Consider the following 17,679-nt stretch of genomic DNA (forward strand, 5'->3'; position numbering starts at 1 on the left):
GATATAATTTATAATAAATTACAATGAAACTATTGGATAATACATTCCCCTATTGAAATATACAAAATTACAGAATGAACACTAATTATAAGTAGTATTGTAAATTAATTATAAGAACAGTTCATATCGATCAGCCTGTAAGTTGTAAGAAGGTTCCAATAAATATTCATTACTGTTAATTATGCGTTTAATTTTTTGATGACTTATCCACCTATCCTAAAATGACTAACTGAAATAACTACCATCACACCAATTCCTGGAACTGACGTCATTTTCTACGAAATAGTAAAATACTTCCTTGCCTCTCATGTTCTCTTGGTACAAAGTCCGATTTTCGAATTTTCGATAGAAAAATCACTGAAACTTGACCGTTCCTGGATAATGACGTCACTTCCAAGAATCGCCGAAATTCCAGGAATTCCTGATGACGTCATTTCCAAGAAGTGGCACTATTCGGATACCTCCTCACATGTTATGTTCTCCTGATACAAAGTCGGATTTTCAAGATTTTATTCGAAAAATCGACAATGTATCAGGAGAACATGACGTCATAGGAGGTATCCCAAAGTGCCACTTCTTGGAAATGACGTCATCGAGAATTCCTGGAATTACCGATACCTCCTGTGACGTCATGTTCTCCTGATACATTCGCAATTTTTTGAACGAAAACTGAAAATCGTACTTTGTATCAGGAGAATATGATGTGCGAAGAGGTATCCGACAAAAGCGCGGGAAATTCAAATTTCAGAAATTTCAATTTAATTATGACCAGGCCTGTTTTTACGAGTTTTTTCTCGTTTAAGGATTAGGATTGGTCACTGTAGGATTGTTGGTGCAGGTTAATAATGTTTAAACAATTATTTAACAATGATGAAACGTTTATTGTAACTCGGGAACAACGTACAGACCATAGAAATGTTCTTACAAGCTAATTGTTGTAAATTATTTATGTATAATACATTTAGCATTAACACTTTATATAAATTTACAATAATGATATTTATTGGTTGGGAAGCTTGTACCCATTGCCTCAAGCATGCCGATTTCTTCTTGCAATTATTGCACATGCTGGTAATCCATTCTTGCGCAATCTTGGTTTTCCTTGCAGAAGTTGTTATTAAGAAGAAGTACAATCAAAAATCCTGAGGACAATCGACAAGTTTCGTTTGATTTATTTACAGAATTTTAGCGTACTGTTGATTAAATAAAGAATTTCCTTAATTTTCGTTGAACATAAAGGATCAGATAAATTATATCTCCCGCTTTAGAGACAAGAGAAAGAAGGATATATAGGAACGTTATAGAAAAGAGTGAGACAGATGTTACCGACCGTACTAGAATCCGTGGCGCCATCTCTGTTGAAAGTGCTGAAACTACTCGGGAATTAGTTCCAGTATTCTGTCAAGAGATGGCGCCACCGACCGGTCGGTAGTTCACTTCGCTGTCGATAACGCTGTGCAACCAGTTTGAGCACTTTTCACAGAGATGGCGCCACGGATGATAAAATTTTTAATTAAAAATTAACATTTATTACAACACAATCTGAGAAATATAGATTAATATGAAAGGAAAATATATTAAAATGTGAATAAAATAGCACTATTCTAAACCTATAATTAAATTAATTTTTGGGTGTTGATTGATTAAAAGAGATTCATTAAATTTATTAATACTTGCAAAGTTCTCTTTCTACTTTTCTTTGTTTTTTCAGTACACAAAAATGCATCGAATGATACGTTCGTCCTACATCTCGTTTATAACATAAGATAACGCAATTTAGTTTCACTTAAACTTACATTGTATGATGAAATTAATTATTACACTTTAATTATTTCCCTATATCGTTTAGACTAGATTTTGAATTCGTCGAATGAAATTCTGTTAATTTACTATAAGTATCTTAGTACAACTTAGCTATGTATTTCACGTAATATATTGTAGGAGAGAGGATAATTATAGTAAAGAGATTGTCTGTAATAATTTTACATACAAAAAAGGGACTAACTTTCATATACTTACATTTACATTTTTTTTTTCCTTTTTTTTACATACATCCTTATATAAGTACATACACTTAAGTAAATTAACTGATATAACGAATTACTTTTCTATAGCTTTAAAAATTTCCCCAAAACATTTCGATGAAATAAGATACACGAAAAGGCCTTTTTTATCTCTTAGTTTTGTAATATCTGAAATTACTCTGATCTTTATGCAATCATTTCACTTAATACATCTAGACGTGCGAAATGGAGTAAGCTCGCACAATTTTGTCGCAATTCTCGTACACATTCTGAAGTAATCTATATATGGCATCTTAAGAACATTATTAAAATAATTATACTTCAAAAGTTATTGTTTGAAAGTTAGATGAAAAAAAAAGATACATTAATAAATATAGTCGGTGAAACTGTTACAAGATTAGAAAAATTGGAAGCAGTTATTTGAGAAAATACATTCATTGATCGCGCGTGTGAAATAATACGTTTCGAGACAGCGATTTTTATGACAGCAATAATAAGCGTAACTTAATGGTTATCTTTTAAGTTGTCCAGCTTTTCCGAGTATGTTGATGGGGAAATTATTTAATCTAGAGGACTAACTGGGTTATAACCAGATGGTAGAGTATTATGAATCCATCGTCAAAGAAAACTGTATGTATTTTGAATTGCTCTACCGCTAGATGATGATGAACTTTGCTGTTCTGTAATGTTATTTTGCTGTTCCAGTCTTTCCAGTGATTCTGTACGTGTTCTTATAGAACCTCCGTATGTGCGCACCTGCATATTATAACACATAGATATTTATTCTCTCTATTAAATTCATTCAGACAGTTAAATATATCATCTTAAATTTTCTGGGCTTGAAAGAAACTATCGAATAATAACAAACGAGTTATTCATCCTTCCATTTTTTGAAGAGAGCTAGAAAGAGAAAAAGAGCGAGAGCGAGAGCGAGAACGAGAGAAAGAGAGAAAGAGAGAAAGAACCAGAAATTTTAAGAATATTTTATACATAAAAGCGAGCTCCTTGCCCCACGGTCATACTTATTGAGCACCATTGTCTCTTATATTGATAAAATTCTTCGACGTTAAAATTTGTTTTGACTCTCAATTTTGATTGATTTTTTTCTCTTTTTTTAGAATACCAATTACGTGTACAATATTTTATTCCATTCTATTAAATCTCCACATTCGGATTAAACATTTGTGAACAGATTCGTTTGACTTAAAATTGAAAATGTAATACAAATAAATATATATAAAATCATATAACAATATCATTAGCTTGAAGTGCATCGGTTTGATATAAAATAATAAAATTATTGGCATATCGAACTGGTACCAATTTACTTAAAAAGTTTAGATTACATTAAAAAAAGTATTTAGTGATAATTAAATAGTTCAGTTCATATTAAAGAAAATGTTTAGTGATAATTAAATACTTACAAAGTAATCCGAATATGGACCTATATGAACTAGTAAGAAATAGATAAAAATCATTGTAACGGTACGAATCTCAATTTAATAGGTATATAGTCGCACGAAAAATGGGTGCATCACTTTATTTATTTACTCACTGTCTGTAGATTAGACTTCAGACTGTGGGTGTCGGCCACTCGCGTTCACTCAACAGGAGTTAGACTTCCACTGCTGACTCTTACTTCTCTTGGCTCTGGAGCTGCTGGAGGTCTTCTTTCTTGTAATTGTTGCTGATTTACTCCGCCTGTGCTATGATGTCCTGTCCTCATTGCATGATTTGCCACAACAAATTCTGTGAGAGTTACATCCGCTGTTCCACCAGATTCGAGAGGTATAGCGTTTTGACGAAAATGTTCGAGCATGTCATATATAGCAGGGAAACAGAGATGCTGAACACGACAATGTCCTTGGTCGTTTAACGTCATACGTAAGTGCTGCAATAAATGTTCAAAAGGGAAAAAACAAATTCTTTTGAAAAGCTTTCAAATGAATTTAACATAACAAGTCGATTGAGAATAATGTTACCTTTGCTCTACCTTGGAAATTGAAAGTTAATACAAATTCCCCTTTTCTCGTTTCACTCTGCCGCACGAGAAACACACCGTGACCATTGGCAGCACTATGTAAGACAAGTTGAGCTGCATCTGATCTAGGAAGAGTTCCATGAAACCATGGATATTCTCGAAGGCTATTAGATAAATCCAACTCGCCGTCATTTGCATTCACTATAACGAAAATGGAATTTACTTCTAACGCGTAGACAATATATTATATTAAAAGCCATTTACTGCTTTTAAATCCGTCTTACTTTGTTCAATATCTTGTTGCGACGAACATAATTCCAAATTACTGTTACTTCTTGTACGAAGTCTTGGTGGTATTTCTGGCGGATTGCCTGTTGTTTCATCTCCGTGTTCATGGGATGCAGACCGAGAGCTCTTACTCGCGGAATTAGTTCTTAATCTATCTCCTTCGTTACCAATGGCTAATGAACCGTGTCCTATGGAATCTCCGGTGGCGTCTGCTCCGGAACTAGGATTAACAGAATTTTGTTGTACCGTGCGCATACAATATTTAACAGTAGCTAACCAGGATCTCATATCGTTTGAATCGTGAGCTTCTATTACAAATTCCATGGTTTGGGTTTTTAATACAAAAGTATTCTCATGATCTGGCATTTCCAGTGCAGTCGTTTCTCTAGCCTCGGTTATAGCGGAACAGAATACTCCACTGCGTGGTTTCACCGCTTTAGGAGGGGAATAAAATTCCAACATGTATCCGCCGATTGCTTTTATCAAGGCGAGCCTGGATTTTTCCCATTTTTGAGTTCCATCGATATTCTCCCCCATCAAAGAATTAACGACACCTTCCTTTCTACATTCGACCACAATTTTTGATAATTTAGCTTTCGAGTGCTTGTCCCGACGATGTTCGCTGTGAGACAATTCCACTTCGTCGCTTTGTTGCTTGTGGAAAAAACTTTTACCCTTCTTGAGCCCTTTGAAGGATAAGCGACGAAAAAACGGTTTGTGTGCAGGTTTCGGGGATATCGTGTCCCCATCGTGTTCAGAGTAATCGCTGAACTCTTCGTGAGAGGAAATACGAATGGGAGCATTATTGTTTTGGCTTATAATATTGATATCTCTTTCGTTAGTTGCCGCATGCCTGGTGTCGTACAGAGACGGTGACCTGTGGAATGATAATAAAGAAAATTAATAATGATTGGACCGACTGTTCTCATACCGTCTGATTTCGCTCCTCCTGTTCGTTATTTATTTATCTCTTTTCTACGTAATAGCGGCGAAAAGTTGACATTATGGTATACCTAATCGTACGACGCAGATATTCACTCTCGAAATGTTCACAGAAGCTTTCGACGAACTTTTTTAAAAAGTCACGGTAAGAGAAATTCGATCTGGCGTTTTCAGGTAAATTTAAACTGACGTAGGTACAGAATGCCTTGGCGAAATCGGAAGCCGAAGCGCGGGCGTGTCTCTCGCAGAATTCTATCCAACCAGGTGCAGCCTCAGGCGACACGGCAACCGCCGGCGCCGTTGTTGTTGTCGACGTAGCCGTCGTCGTCACTATTATCGGTGTCGTCGTCGTTGTCGGTGTTGTTGATATTATTGTACTTGTTGTTGGTGTCGCCGCGGTTAAGGTATAAACACTCATTACCGGCGTGTGCCTCGCGAAGGGGGCTAAAGACCTGCCCCTGCCACTGCACAACCACCGTAAAACTCTTAACACACAATCCTAAAACACTGTATACCTATAGAAAGTACACACGCGTGTACTCGCACAAAAACGTATATCAGAATCGGTTGTATGCGTATTCTATAGCTAACAGACAGCAAACGAAACGAAAAAATATAAAAAGCTGCCGGTAACATGTATTTTCTCTACCTAATTACCGGTACAATCAATGGGCAATAAAATCTACTTGCTTTCAAGTAAAAATGTACACAGGTACAACGATTCCGTCAAAGTAATTGACCTTCCTTCCTTCCTTCCTTCCTTCCTTCCTTCTTTCCTTCCTTCCTTCCTTCCTTCCTTATAGCTCTTTTCTTTTCCCTCGCGAGCAATCGACGAGGAACGAGCAACGACTATTTCACAAGATCACAAACGATCTACACGGTCCCATTCTCCGCCTCTCTATTTATATGGCCGGTATTTTAAAATTCTCATGTTTGATTTTCGGAAATTTTGCGTAACAATATCTTTGTTTCGCGAAAATATTTTTACCGACATTATGAAATATGGAACCGTCGATGCCACTAGCGCGATCTATCTTCTGCTTGATGTAACGCGTGCGAAAAGTTGTTATCGCGAACAAAATGTTCACGGACGTTCACTTTTATCAGTTATGGCTGTTGTAAAATGATTATTTGGTCGTAATTTTCTTCGGAAGGTGCTATACTACTCCTATAAGTACGTTCGATTTAAATAGTAAATAACTTTATTTATTAACAATATTGTATCATAAACAATGGATCAGTAGGCAGTGTTTATTAAATTTTGAATAACATTTAATTTTTTACTTTCGATCATTGAAATTGTTAAACTCTCTTCAATTTGTGTATAATATATCGTAAACTGGCTTCGGAAGGTAGTCGCTACACAATGCTTGTATCCTTTCCTTACGAGACACCGGCGTGTACTTTCTCATTGGAAAAGTTTTTATTACACCGTCCGTCAAAGCTCTTGTTACCGGTGTTAAATCCGCTTCTGCTCCTTGCGTATATTTCTCCAGCGCAAGCATTTCCTTTTGAAATAATTCTTGCCCGTATTCTTTACGAGTTCGAGGATCCAGTTGAGTCCACATCTCTCTAGCTTGTTCCAACAATGAATTATTGTCTTTTAACCATGCGTTTCCAGATATATATTCACCGGTTTCGACAATAACTACGTCCACCCCCCATCTTCTCATTTCTAGCCTAAGACAGGCTCCCCAAGCTTCGACAGCGGCCTAATATACGTATACAATAACTATAAGTACAAATACTAAATTGTATAAAATGGATGCAAAATATTGTTACTTTTGGAATGATCTACCTTAACCGCGCAATAAATGCCTCGAACAGGACTTGGTATACGAGCTAAAAGACTGCTGACTAGTACAACACGACCTTTCGATCTTCTAATTAAAGGTAAAAAAACCTGTTAATAAACGTTATTTTATTAATAGGCTCGCTCGATGATCGATGCAAATTTAACTGTTATAATACACAACCGTTTATACTATTACCTGAGTTAATCTAGCGAGACCAATAAAGTTAATGTCTATACTACGTTTTAATACGGAAGGGGGTACCCATTCGCATTCACCTAAAGTTACCCAAGCAGCGGCGTGTACCAATCCCCATAGACCTAGCATAGAATGTTTACCAGAAGTAAATACGTACTATGATGTACAAATTATTAACCATAAGTGTTCGTGATAAATATATAATTTTAAACCTGGTGCACCATCCGGTAAATTTTCATTTACGTAGAGAAACGTCGAATGAATATCACGTTCGCTAGTAACATCCAATTGTAACACGTGCAATCTACCGGAAGCTTCTTGTTTCAACTTTTGCATCGTCTCGTCATTTTCAACTTTTACATTGAAACCAGCAAATACTGTAAATCCCTAAAATGAAATAGCAATTGATTAATATCGATGGCAATAGTAATTACAGCAATATTAGGATGAAAAGTGCCTTACCAATTCATCTAATTGTTTGCACAAAGTATATCCAACTCTTGAATCACAACCCGTAATTAGAACCGCTTTCCCCGCAGCGGTCACCTATGCCATTTATAATTCTATGTATTAATATCATAAAACTATATAAATGAATAACGTTTAAAGAATAATTTGTGTCCGATGTGGAACTTGTTTTCTATGTCTCACCTTTAAGTTGTGGTAAAATAGCGTCGATCCTATAGATATAACCAGCAATAACAGGAACAGCACAAAACTAGATGTTTGCGATATACTAAATGTATTTAATATAGTTGCTAAAATGACTGCAATTGCATGCGAAAATGCAATTGGAAGAAGACATCTTTCTGCTAATTCCCACGTTTGACTATCATCTGGTTCTTTACTTCCACTTGGTAAAGGCATTTCTATTTCAACTTCAATTGTATTTTAAAGAAATTTAATCGATTCCATTCAAATGGAACTTGTGGCTCAGCTAAGAGCCCTAACTGGGCTAACTCTGAGCTAACTTTAAACTTAAAACGGTATCTAGTCTCATTGATCTAAATATAACTGCAGTGCTGTGTCCTAAGTTCACAGATCCTAGTAAAATTACATATTCCATCTAAAATGCGTATACATAATTATGCTCTGTTATTCTATGGATTACTATCTTTTTTCTTCTGATAAAATTAATTTTATATAATTAAATCTTACATTCCTCTAGATACATTTTCATAGCAGAAAAATTTCACGTGCTGTGTGCAAATGTACATATTTAAAAATTGATATCTCCTTGATTATAATGTAGTGTACGTTACAATGTGTATTTCTTTCATTAAATGTTATATTTTCACCAGAGGAAATTACTCTTGTTGATCATTCTTTATTCACTTCCATATACATATCAGGAACAATTCCCTGTCCAATGTAGATATTATATTCTAGAAATAAATGAGAGGATATAGAAGAAAGAATATTTTCAATCTAAACGGTGAATAGAAATATTGTAAAACTGAACTATATTAAATTTTTGTGGTAATTTATCGAATTATTACCGTACTAAAATGTAAACAAAATTCATTTGGCGGTAATAAAAAAAAAATGAATACCAGAGTGGGGTAGGTTATTGATTTCTGTGTGGGTGCCATGTTGGGAGGGAATACCATGGTGGGTGTTTCTTGGACATACCATACGCAGTAGTCTACGGAGAATATAAATAGGAGGGGTAGTTGCACCATTGACCCAGTGTTGAGTTGACATACGGTCAGTTCAGTCACTCGGACGTAATTTATCTTACGCCTTTCAAGCTTTTTTTTATCCGTGTACGTGAATAGTTAACAATCAAACATAGTAAAAGCTCCAGTAAAATCAACAATCCAATGCAATCCAAAACACTGCCCTTTCTTACTTACCTTCTAACCGTACAACAACTTTATATCCGAATCATCGGCGTCTACCTAGTGTTTTAATAATTATTCCGCGAGCGTATTTCTAATAATAAAAAAAATTAAACAATAATAATTGCCGCGGCACACACCCACCAACTGTGTCAATACGAATACGAATATCGTATTACGGTTCGATTTCAGAATATATAATATCGGTAGCATTGACAAACCAATGTGCAACGATAATCGGGCCTTAGTAGCGGTCAATTTTTTTCAACAAAGTCAACTTTTGATAACATACATTTCGTACGTTTGATCGACGTTTCATCGAACCAGAACAGTACAAAACTAAACGAAGCTTCTTTGCGAGCAGTTTTCAGATCGTTTTTTCTTTTATTTGTAATTTAAAGCAATATGTCAGACACTGCGGGAATTTCACAAGGATTGGGAAATCCGTATAAAATAGTCGACCACGCGAGAGAAAAACGAAAGGGAATCACTGCTTCTTCATTGAAAGAACTAACCAGCATCGCAAGGAATCGCTTGTCCTTACCTTTGGACGCGGAGCTCACAATTGTTTTAGAGCAAGATGGTAGGGTGACTCCCTTCTCTGTTAATTAGTAATCTTTCGATTAGTTGACAGTTTGTACATTCCGTTATTGGTATTTTTCTTAACAGGAACAGAAGTAGACGATGAAGAATATTTCGCAACATTGGAAAGGAACACTAGTTTAATGGTACTCTACGGCGATCAGAAGTGGGTGGCAGCAGGAAGCAGTAAAGCTGCTTCTCGTTATATTGTTGTCGACGACGTGGATAATATAGAGAGTGGACAAAGAAGGGATGAAGTTAGAAGGCGTCGACCGCCAATAGAAGCATTAGTATCATCATTGCACGGAGATCCGTCGCATATATCGTTGCTCGATGGACATAACTTAGAATTGCTCAGTGATATGGATCCCGATAGTGTAGCCGATATAGTGTCTGGGAATATGTGAGTATAATTGAAATTAATTATAAATATTGCAAGATACGTAAGCACTACTCAATTTGGAAATTGTTATAGAATCTTCCTAGAGCAACTGAAAGAAGCTTCAGGGAGATTTTTAGCTGAGAAACGACAAGCGCAAGGATCCTTGGATGTTCTTCAGATGTGTGCGAGTGGCGGAGAGATAGAGCGAGCGTAGGCCATGTGGGGGGTGGGCGCCCTCACATTGGCTAACATGTATCGAGTGCGACGTCGCATATTTTACAAAGGTCGCCAACTACAACAAACTTTAATTCTGTTTTGGAATTGAGCCCATCACGTTTATAGTGCACAAGTTTTTCAGCGCTATGCTCTACCATCGTATTATTCATGAAAACTGAATGTTTGCATTGTCGATGGAAATATTGAGATTCTTCTATTCAACATTTTGAAGGATGCAGTGATGTGGAAACACATGTAGGAACTGGGGAGTTCCTATTTTCGACAGATGGTTAAATCGCATTTCCGATATATTTGCGAGTATTTACTAAATATGTGAACATTTAAATTCATTAGCAAAAAAAGAAATGTATTGAAAGTTGATGCTTATCTACGAAATACGTTAATAATACGATAATGCATAGATGTTATACGTTTCGTTACTAGCGACGTATTTTTCTTCTCTTTCTTTTTATCCTCTTTTTTTTTTTGTTCTCTATTTTTTATTAATCTTTTTAATTTTATACGCAAGTGATAAATGTATTTTTCCAGTGTTGTTTACTTTGTAGAATACTACATAAGGAATTGCTTTAATTGCAAAACGAGGTCTTAAATACACACGCATAGTTGAATACATGCAACTTAGCCATTAAATAATCTGAATGTACTACATAAACAGAAGCTATATAAAAATATCATGTCAAAGAACACATTCCGTCACGATGTTGTCATATCAGTATTAGCAGAAGGGCGATATATTTGGTTTATGAACTTTTGTATGTAGATATATTATACCAAGCTTCAGTTAAACGAAGATCGATGAAATGTTTAAGACTGAATTTATAGAGAAAGAATGCATCCCCATTATAATCACCACTTCATTGTACACTAAATTTAGCGTGGTAATAGGAAAAACCAATATCAGCTCTTTGATACCAAAGTTATGCATTTGATAAGAAAAACTGCAGAAAAAGAAAGAAAATGTACAGGTGTTTCTGAAAAGATTATGCATACGCGATGTTATATTTAAACAAAATCTGTCATTGTGTTTACGTTTAGTATAAAACGAAGTTTCACTTTATAATATTTATTATGACATTAATATAATTTTTACTATCCGTGTAACGTTGTGCGATAGAAGAAGCCAGTTTAACGCTTATGTTTATTCTTTACAGAAACACTTTAAAACGGAACATCGTGACATTCTTTGATATATACTGTAACATCTGTATACTACAAAATAATGTTTACATTTACTGTCATTTGGATATTTAAAGTGCAACGATCAGCATAGAAATATTAATAATTAATAGCATCCAAATGTGTCAGTAATTATAAATTTGTTCTGTAATTTCTAACGGTCTTTGTTTGTGAGGTATTAAACAAAGTAATGTTTTACTTAAATTTTAAGAGGTATTAGGAAACAGTTGATATATTTAATAGAACTGCCAATTAAAGAAAACTGATGCTCAATAATATCCTATCAATCATGTCCCTTAAAGAATACTGATTTTTAATATTGATATTTAACACATAGCACTGTGTGTGATGGTGTTGTCATTATTATTATTATTATTATTATTATTATCATCATTATATTGTTACGTTCATTACACGTATTTCGAAACAATAATGTTACATGACAAAATATATTTACACACAAATTAAGTTTTAATAGAGGATAAAAACTTCCCATCTATAAGCTGGTGTAAAGCGTTTGAAGCATCCCTCGTTCGATTACACACGCTACGTAATTGAGAAGCAGCTTCTTGAAGAACAAGTTCGCTTCTTAACAATTGTCTATTAACCGCTGTTAATTCTTGGGTGGCAGTGCCAACAGTCACCTCGACCATTTGTATTAGATCCTTGTCCAATGTTTCGTTACATTCATCTATTTTATTACGAAACATGTCAAATTGAATATTAACAATCTTTTCCTGACTAAATTAGATACTACATATTATTTGTATGTATAAAATATTCTGAATATTAAACGCTCTAAATAATTAAAGTCTTAGCTAAAATAAAGTAAGCTCGAATCTGATAGAAATTTACATTATTCCGATGATTAAGTTACACACACATTTTTCTGCGTCAAAATGATTAGAATAATACTTTAGCAATAGCAATGCATATTGTACTACAACAGTATTAATAAAGTGATGTTGACGAAAATGTGACCGCTTTAATGTTTTTATAACTTATATCATTTAAACTCACGCAATTTTTTATGGAGTAAACTATTGTATTTTATAGAACATTTCTTTGATTTTGGTATTTTCATTTCCGGCATGCAGGTCATAGCATCAATAGCTCCGCTAACACTACTCAAACTCGTTCCATCTAATGAAAATCAAGTTAGATTAATATTATTATATTACATTTGGTATTGCATCATTGCAATATCTTACCATCATCAGATTCCGGAGCTTCGCCAGAGATAATCGTACCATAATAATTTGAAGCTCTTACAGACGGAAATCCCATACCCTGAAACAAATTATTGTTTACTTATTCACTTCCTTATAACATCAAATAAAATTGATACATACAGCATAAAAATTACATACTGTGACAATGCTCGCAGTATCATCATCCGATTCTGGTGCTTCGCCTGTTACAACCACAGCTTTTAAATCCATAATGTACAAATAGATATAAATTCTTTTTTAACAGGGGTTCTTTAATTTTTGTTACCTATATTAAACACTTGTTAATGAGTAAACAATTAATTTGAAAATAATCAACCGAGGATAAGAAAGGTTACACGTACAGCAAATAAGAAACTTTACATAATTAAAAATGTTCAACTTTATCCGATCAATTTAGTGTCAAAATAAACAAATTTCTTATTCGTGTAAATGATAACAATAGCATAATATATAAGTATTGCATACAACAGTGAATATAACCTAACTATTTAATCACGATTGTGATTACTTCGATAAACTCATTTGTTAATTGTACACCAGTGATTATTTATTATCGCACAATATTATATATCACTTTTTCGAAGCACATCGCATGCGAGAATAATCAATGAGACGATATTAATATTTAATTGCCGCTTGGGTATTTAACAGTGAACTATATAAAAATCACAACCTAAAATCGTACATCTATAAATTATATCATTCGGTATGCCTTTATTAAACAAACATAATTCTTTTAATAAATAATATGTATTTTTGTCTATAGACATTTTTATTTCGATATTTATTTAAATATATATAGAATATGAACATTTCTTATTTAATTAAATAAATTCGATAAACAAAAAAATCTTCAATTTATTATAAAAATTAACCACGCAATATATCTAACTCTTCTGGGGTAACATGCATTCTCAATTCTTTCTCTCTTATGACGTCTTGAACTTGAGTAAGAACTTGGGGTGCAACTTCAGCAGCGTCGATGTAGATACTTCTAGTCCAAGGACACAGTGCAACACTTTCATGATATATTTCTTCCCCTTTCTTTGCACATAAATTATACTCTCTAAGGAAGAGCATGTACAATCTCCATAACAGAGGGCAATTTTTAATCTTTGGTATTCTGAAAATTCACCACTGTTTTTCACCGTTGTAAAAACAATTTTAAGAAATCAAAGTAAATTACTGGAATGCATACCTTGCGAGCGATTCATGAAAGTGTAGTAATTTATTAATTGCCGCGTTCATGCTATCATAATCTTTAAGCTCCTGTAGGAAACGAATACGTTTCCGATACGCTAAACACATCGCAACTGCTTTCCACAACTGAACTTTCCTCGTTTGACTGTTACTTCTCCAAATGGGCAATTCGCTCTGTCAAAAATATGTTGCATTTAAATTTTCGATACCATTGAGAAATTATACTTCTTAATTAACTTTACCTCGATGCACGCCATTATTGAAAGAGCGAAAAAGTTATTTGGATATAATTTTATCATATCATCTAGCTCTGTTCTTAAAAGATTTTCATTCTCGATTCTTTTACAATGTAATTGCAAAAGTGCAAGTTGACTTTCTTTTAATATTTCCTGAAATATGCAGTACGTAAAATGTATAATAAAATCTTTAGTATAAACTTAGAGAAATAAAAGTTAGTACCTGCATGTAATGACAATCCTTGTAATGATTTATGCAGCTTTTAAATACAGTCATCACTTTATTAATATCGGAGTCTCGTACATACAACAAATACGTATAGCATGCAATTGTATCACATTTCAGATTCGGTAGAAAATATGTTTCTTCTTCATTTTCCGAAGGAATTTCTTGTAAGAAATTTTGTACGCAACTTTCTAAATATTTCTCCACCTCTAATAAACTGTTCCCGTCTGCCTTGGGTATCATTTGTCCCATAATATTTAATACCTGCTCCTTGTGTGTTTCCTTATAAGTATCGGTGTTAAGTAAAGTTTCTATACACGCTCGATACACGCTTAAAAGTGCCGATTTTTCATCAGAATTATTAACTGCAGAAGGGCATGCACCTTGAGATTGAATTGCAGTTTGTAAAATGTTTATGCAATTTTCAAATTTCCCCATTTCTTTTTCTATCAGTGCATACTCTCTATAAAAATGTAAATTATTTCTGTTTTCCTCTTTTTTTAAAAACTCTTTTAACGTTGCTCTTAATTTCTTTCGTCTGTGGAAAAATATATAACATACTCGATATTTACTTTATATACTACGATATTTATATGAAGATACTAAAAGTTATTTATACAGAATAGGTCTTACTTGTTATCATATTTTAGTGAATCGTCTCTTTGTAAAAAAATAAGTAATCTTTCAAATCTTAACCACCAAACATATATACTCGTACGTTGTAACGAAGATAAATTCTCGGCGACTGTAAAAAATATATCACGTATAAAATCCAAGTATGATTCTTGTGCAGGATGAAACATAAGATACTGGGGGCCTGATGTTATACGTCCTTCGAGTACACTATTTAACAACTCTTTCCTTTGATTATGACCAGTCATTTCACCTATCATAGGATAAGCAAAAGGAAGCAACACTTCTGAGGTCTCTACACCCCATTCGAAGTCTTCCAGTGTTAACATCTAAAAAAAATATACAATGCTATTGATGATTTATAACATGAAAAATGAATCACAGTGTTACGTTCATACTTTTAACATATAGTCTCGGATAGGTAACAGTGGTACTTTAAGTAGAAGTAACATATGAATTGCCATTCGAAAATTCAAGTTTCTCGAAAGTATTGGATGAACAAAATCAGCGACATCTTCCGGCAGAACAAATCTTCGGGAATCACCGACTAATTCTAATTCGCTTCTGCTAACGCTAATCCAATGGCAATTCTCCCTTAATGATTCTGTTCTTTGCCATAGTTGATTGAGTGGCAATCTCGACATCAGAATTACTTCTTCCATTCCAACTGTAAACGATAATGTTAGGAATGGGACAATAGAACAAGTATCAGTTTGCTTATCGAGCGTAGACGTTCTTACTGAGCTTTTTTTCATCTATGGTCTTTTGAAAAGATAGACTGCCTTTGCCTAAATTAAGATTTAAGATGAGATTCAAACGTATCGTTTCCCACATTTGTTCCCAAAGACCAGTATGTCTTAAAAACGTTAAACACCAGTATAACATTTCTGCGAACAAAGCATGATGAATATTATTAGTTCGCTAGACATTGATATAAAACAATTTACGATACTACATACGTAACAATCGTTCGTCATATATACGAGGATTTGTCCTAGCTCTCTGTTTCAAGATACAGAAACATTTAGAATATAAATCTAAAACTCTTGGTACTGTACATATTGCTACTGACGTTTGCGTAGTCATGATAAATTCTTGCCACATTGTAACATTTCCTGAATCCTTGTTAATCAATGTTTCAAGCTGTTTTGAAAATTCATCGGCAGGCATAAGTTCCCCCATTAACGATAATTTTAATTTTAACAATACTGTAGATTCCAAATTTTTCTCTAGAGCCTTCTCGACTATAGACAATTTTTTTAACGCTGTCGCTCGATGAATATCCTTTGTTGCCTGATATCGTTGAAAATATTCTAACGTATCCTGTAAGCAGAACATTTATATCCTTGTCGGCTCTTCGTAATATCAACAAATATTGAAAAGTTACTAGAAAAAGCATAATATACCTGAAATTCTATGTATTCAAGCCATAGACTAACGTCGTTTGGATCATCTACTAATTTTTCATTATATTCTTTAGTTTTAGCTTTCTGTAGTTCTTCTAATTTAATATACCATGAAGGAGTACATTCCACTTCTTCATCTTTAGATGTATCGGTGATGGAATCCTTTCTAATGATCGCACTGTTCTTTTTGTTTTTCTCTATATAGTCAATATTTCTCACATAATACCGTTCGTAAGTAATTTTTCTTGAGTGCTTATAAGAAACAACACCAAGGGTACTCCTATGAACATCATAGTACGGCCTGACTCTAGAACAAAGTGTTTTTACAGTGTTATTTTCTTTATCTCTGTATTTGTCTTCAAAATACACATTCTCTACATCTTTCTCGTATCCGCATTTCCTTTTATCCCTTTTCCTCTTTTTTATGCGTTTAAATCTTTTTCTATCTTCTGACACTGTCTTTTCTATCTTGGGGGAAATAACAGCATCAGAAGTTTCTTGCTTCTTGCGTAGAGAAGTTTCATTCGCGGTCTCATCGGAAGACTCAGAAGATAAATTGACAAAATTGCTAGATGAAATTTGTTCTGAATAACTAGAATTTTGTAACCAATTGATCGAATCTTTTTCTATAAATAAAAACAATCGTTGTAATACAAATAAACTCGTAATTAACGTAAATGTATTAATTAAAGTATCTCTGAAAATAACCTCTCGTCGGATCGTTTAATTCACTGGCACTCGGAGATTTATTCGTTTCAGCAGAATAGGCTGGAAACAGTGACATGTTTCCAAAAGTTTATACTTCTATCAGCTGTAAATAAATTACATTTCGTTCATTTTTTTACGATACTGATCGAATATTATTACTGACATCGAACTAAGGTGCTGCTGGACTGGTGGCGCCATCTCTCGGGGAAAGACTGAAACTACTCGCCATATAGTTTCATCACTTCGCCAACAAATGGCGCCATCAGTATTTCAGTAGTTCACTTCACTGTCGATAACGATGTGCGACCAGTTTGAGCACTTTTCACAGAGATGGCGCCACCAGTTAACTGAGTTCACTTCGCTGTCGATAACGATGTGCGACTAGTTTGAGCACTTTTCACAGAGATGGCGCCACGGTCGAAAAATAAATATTTTTAACGAATTAATAGAGTTTTTCTCGTTAAAAGATTAAAATTGATGACTGTAGGACCAGTACCTGTCTGGGCAGATTTTTAAGCAATTAAACAATTAATTATTGATGATTAAACCTTTATTTTTATCCTTTAACTTTTACGAACTACGCGAAAGTGTACC

The 17,679-nt window shown here is 34.2% G+C and overlaps 6 protein-coding genes and 1 long non-coding RNA gene across 11 annotated transcripts in view; 2 read left to right on the forward strand and 5 right to left on the reverse strand.

Moving 5' to 3' along the window:
- LOC143429015 (uncharacterized) overlaps positions 1-17,679 on the forward strand; it is a 134,734-nt gene that overhangs the window by 92,101 nt on the left and 24,954 nt on the right. The window lies entirely within an intron of this gene.
- On the reverse strand, positions 1,994-5,830 carry Lnk (SH2B adapter-like protein Lnk). Of its 2 annotated transcripts, none has more exons than XM_076903881.1 (5): positions 5,307-5,830; positions 4,290-5,170; positions 4,007-4,206; positions 3,664-3,915; positions 1,994-2,780 (listed from the first exon to the last, which is right to left on the reverse strand). In XM_076903881.1, the coding sequence occupies exons 1-5, from the start codon at positions 5,651-5,653 to the stop codon at positions 2,643-2,645; spliced, it is 1,818 nt and encodes a 605-aa protein (XP_076759996.1). In that variant the 5' UTR covers positions 5,654-5,830; the 3' UTR covers positions 1,994-2,642. The 2 variants fall into 2 exon arrangements, with proteins under 2 accessions (XP_076759996.1, XP_076759997.1); XM_076903882.1 differs by having other exon boundaries at positions 2,639-2,780; positions 3,580-3,915.
- LOC143429424 (D-beta-hydroxybutyrate dehydrogenase, mitochondrial) lies at positions 6,420-8,224 on the reverse strand. The gene is made up of 6 exons (XM_076905092.1): positions 7,878-8,224; positions 7,689-7,772; positions 7,439-7,613; positions 7,227-7,348; positions 7,034-7,138; positions 6,420-6,947 (listed from the first exon to the last, which is right to left on the reverse strand). Exons 1-6 carry the CDS (start codon positions 8,091-8,093, stop codon positions 6,549-6,551), a joined length of 1,101 nt encoding a protein of 366 aa, XP_076761207.1. The 5' UTR covers positions 8,094-8,224; the 3' UTR covers positions 6,420-6,548.
- LOC143429425 (DNA fragmentation factor subunit alpha) lies at positions 6,943-10,708 on the forward strand. 2 transcript variants are annotated; one of them, XM_076905094.1, is made up of 4 exons: positions 6,943-7,128; positions 9,469-9,650; positions 9,737-10,052; positions 10,125-10,708. In XM_076905094.1, exons 2-4 carry the CDS (start codon positions 9,473-9,475, stop codon positions 10,243-10,245), a joined length of 615 nt encoding a protein of 204 aa, XP_076761209.1. In that variant the 5' UTR covers positions 6,943-7,128; positions 9,469-9,472; the 3' UTR covers positions 10,246-10,708. The 2 variants fall into 2 exon arrangements, with proteins under 2 accessions (XP_076761209.1, XP_076761208.1); XM_076905093.1 differs by lacking the exon at positions 6,943-7,128 and adding an exon at positions 8,794-8,933.
- Positions 8,167-9,138, reverse strand: LOC143429427 (uncharacterized). Of its 2 annotated transcripts, none has more exons than XR_013102534.1 (2): positions 8,859-9,138; positions 8,167-8,292 (listed from the first exon to the last, which is right to left on the reverse strand). It is a non-coding gene; the product is annotated as an uncharacterized LOC143429427 (long non-coding RNA). The 2 variants fall into 2 exon arrangements; XR_013102533.1 differs by having other exon boundaries at positions 8,182-8,292; positions 8,780-9,138.
- LOC143429426 (uncharacterized) lies at positions 10,788-12,955 on the reverse strand. 2 transcript variants are annotated; one of them, XM_076905096.1, is made up of 4 exons: positions 12,815-12,955; positions 12,656-12,734; positions 12,465-12,587; positions 10,788-12,135 (listed from the first exon to the last, which is right to left on the reverse strand). In XM_076905096.1, exons 1-4 carry the CDS (start codon positions 12,884-12,886, stop codon positions 11,909-11,911), a joined length of 501 nt encoding a protein of 166 aa, XP_076761211.1. In that variant the 5' UTR covers positions 12,887-12,955; the 3' UTR covers positions 10,788-11,908. The 2 variants fall into 2 exon arrangements, with proteins under 2 accessions (XP_076761211.1, XP_076761210.1); XM_076905095.1 differs by having other exon boundaries at positions 12,797-12,952.
- Positions 13,527-17,211, reverse strand: LOC143429007 (nuclear exosome regulator NRDE2). Its single transcript, XM_076904355.1, has 10 exons — positions 17,086-17,211; positions 16,378-17,003; positions 15,931-16,294; positions 15,712-15,858; positions 15,370-15,638; positions 14,972-15,300; positions 14,336-14,876; positions 14,119-14,265; positions 13,875-14,050; positions 13,527-13,799 (listed from the first exon to the last, which is right to left on the reverse strand). Exons 1-10 carry the CDS (start codon positions 17,159-17,161, stop codon positions 13,547-13,549), a joined length of 2,928 nt encoding a protein of 975 aa, XP_076760470.1. The 5' UTR covers positions 17,162-17,211; the 3' UTR covers positions 13,527-13,546.

Source organism: Xylocopa sonorina, chromosome 11 (assembly GCF_050948175.1).
Source record: "Xylocopa sonorina isolate GNS202 chromosome 11, iyXylSono1_principal, whole genome shotgun sequence".
NCBI lineage: Eukaryota > Metazoa > Arthropoda > Insecta > Hymenoptera > Apidae > Xylocopa > Xylocopa sonorina.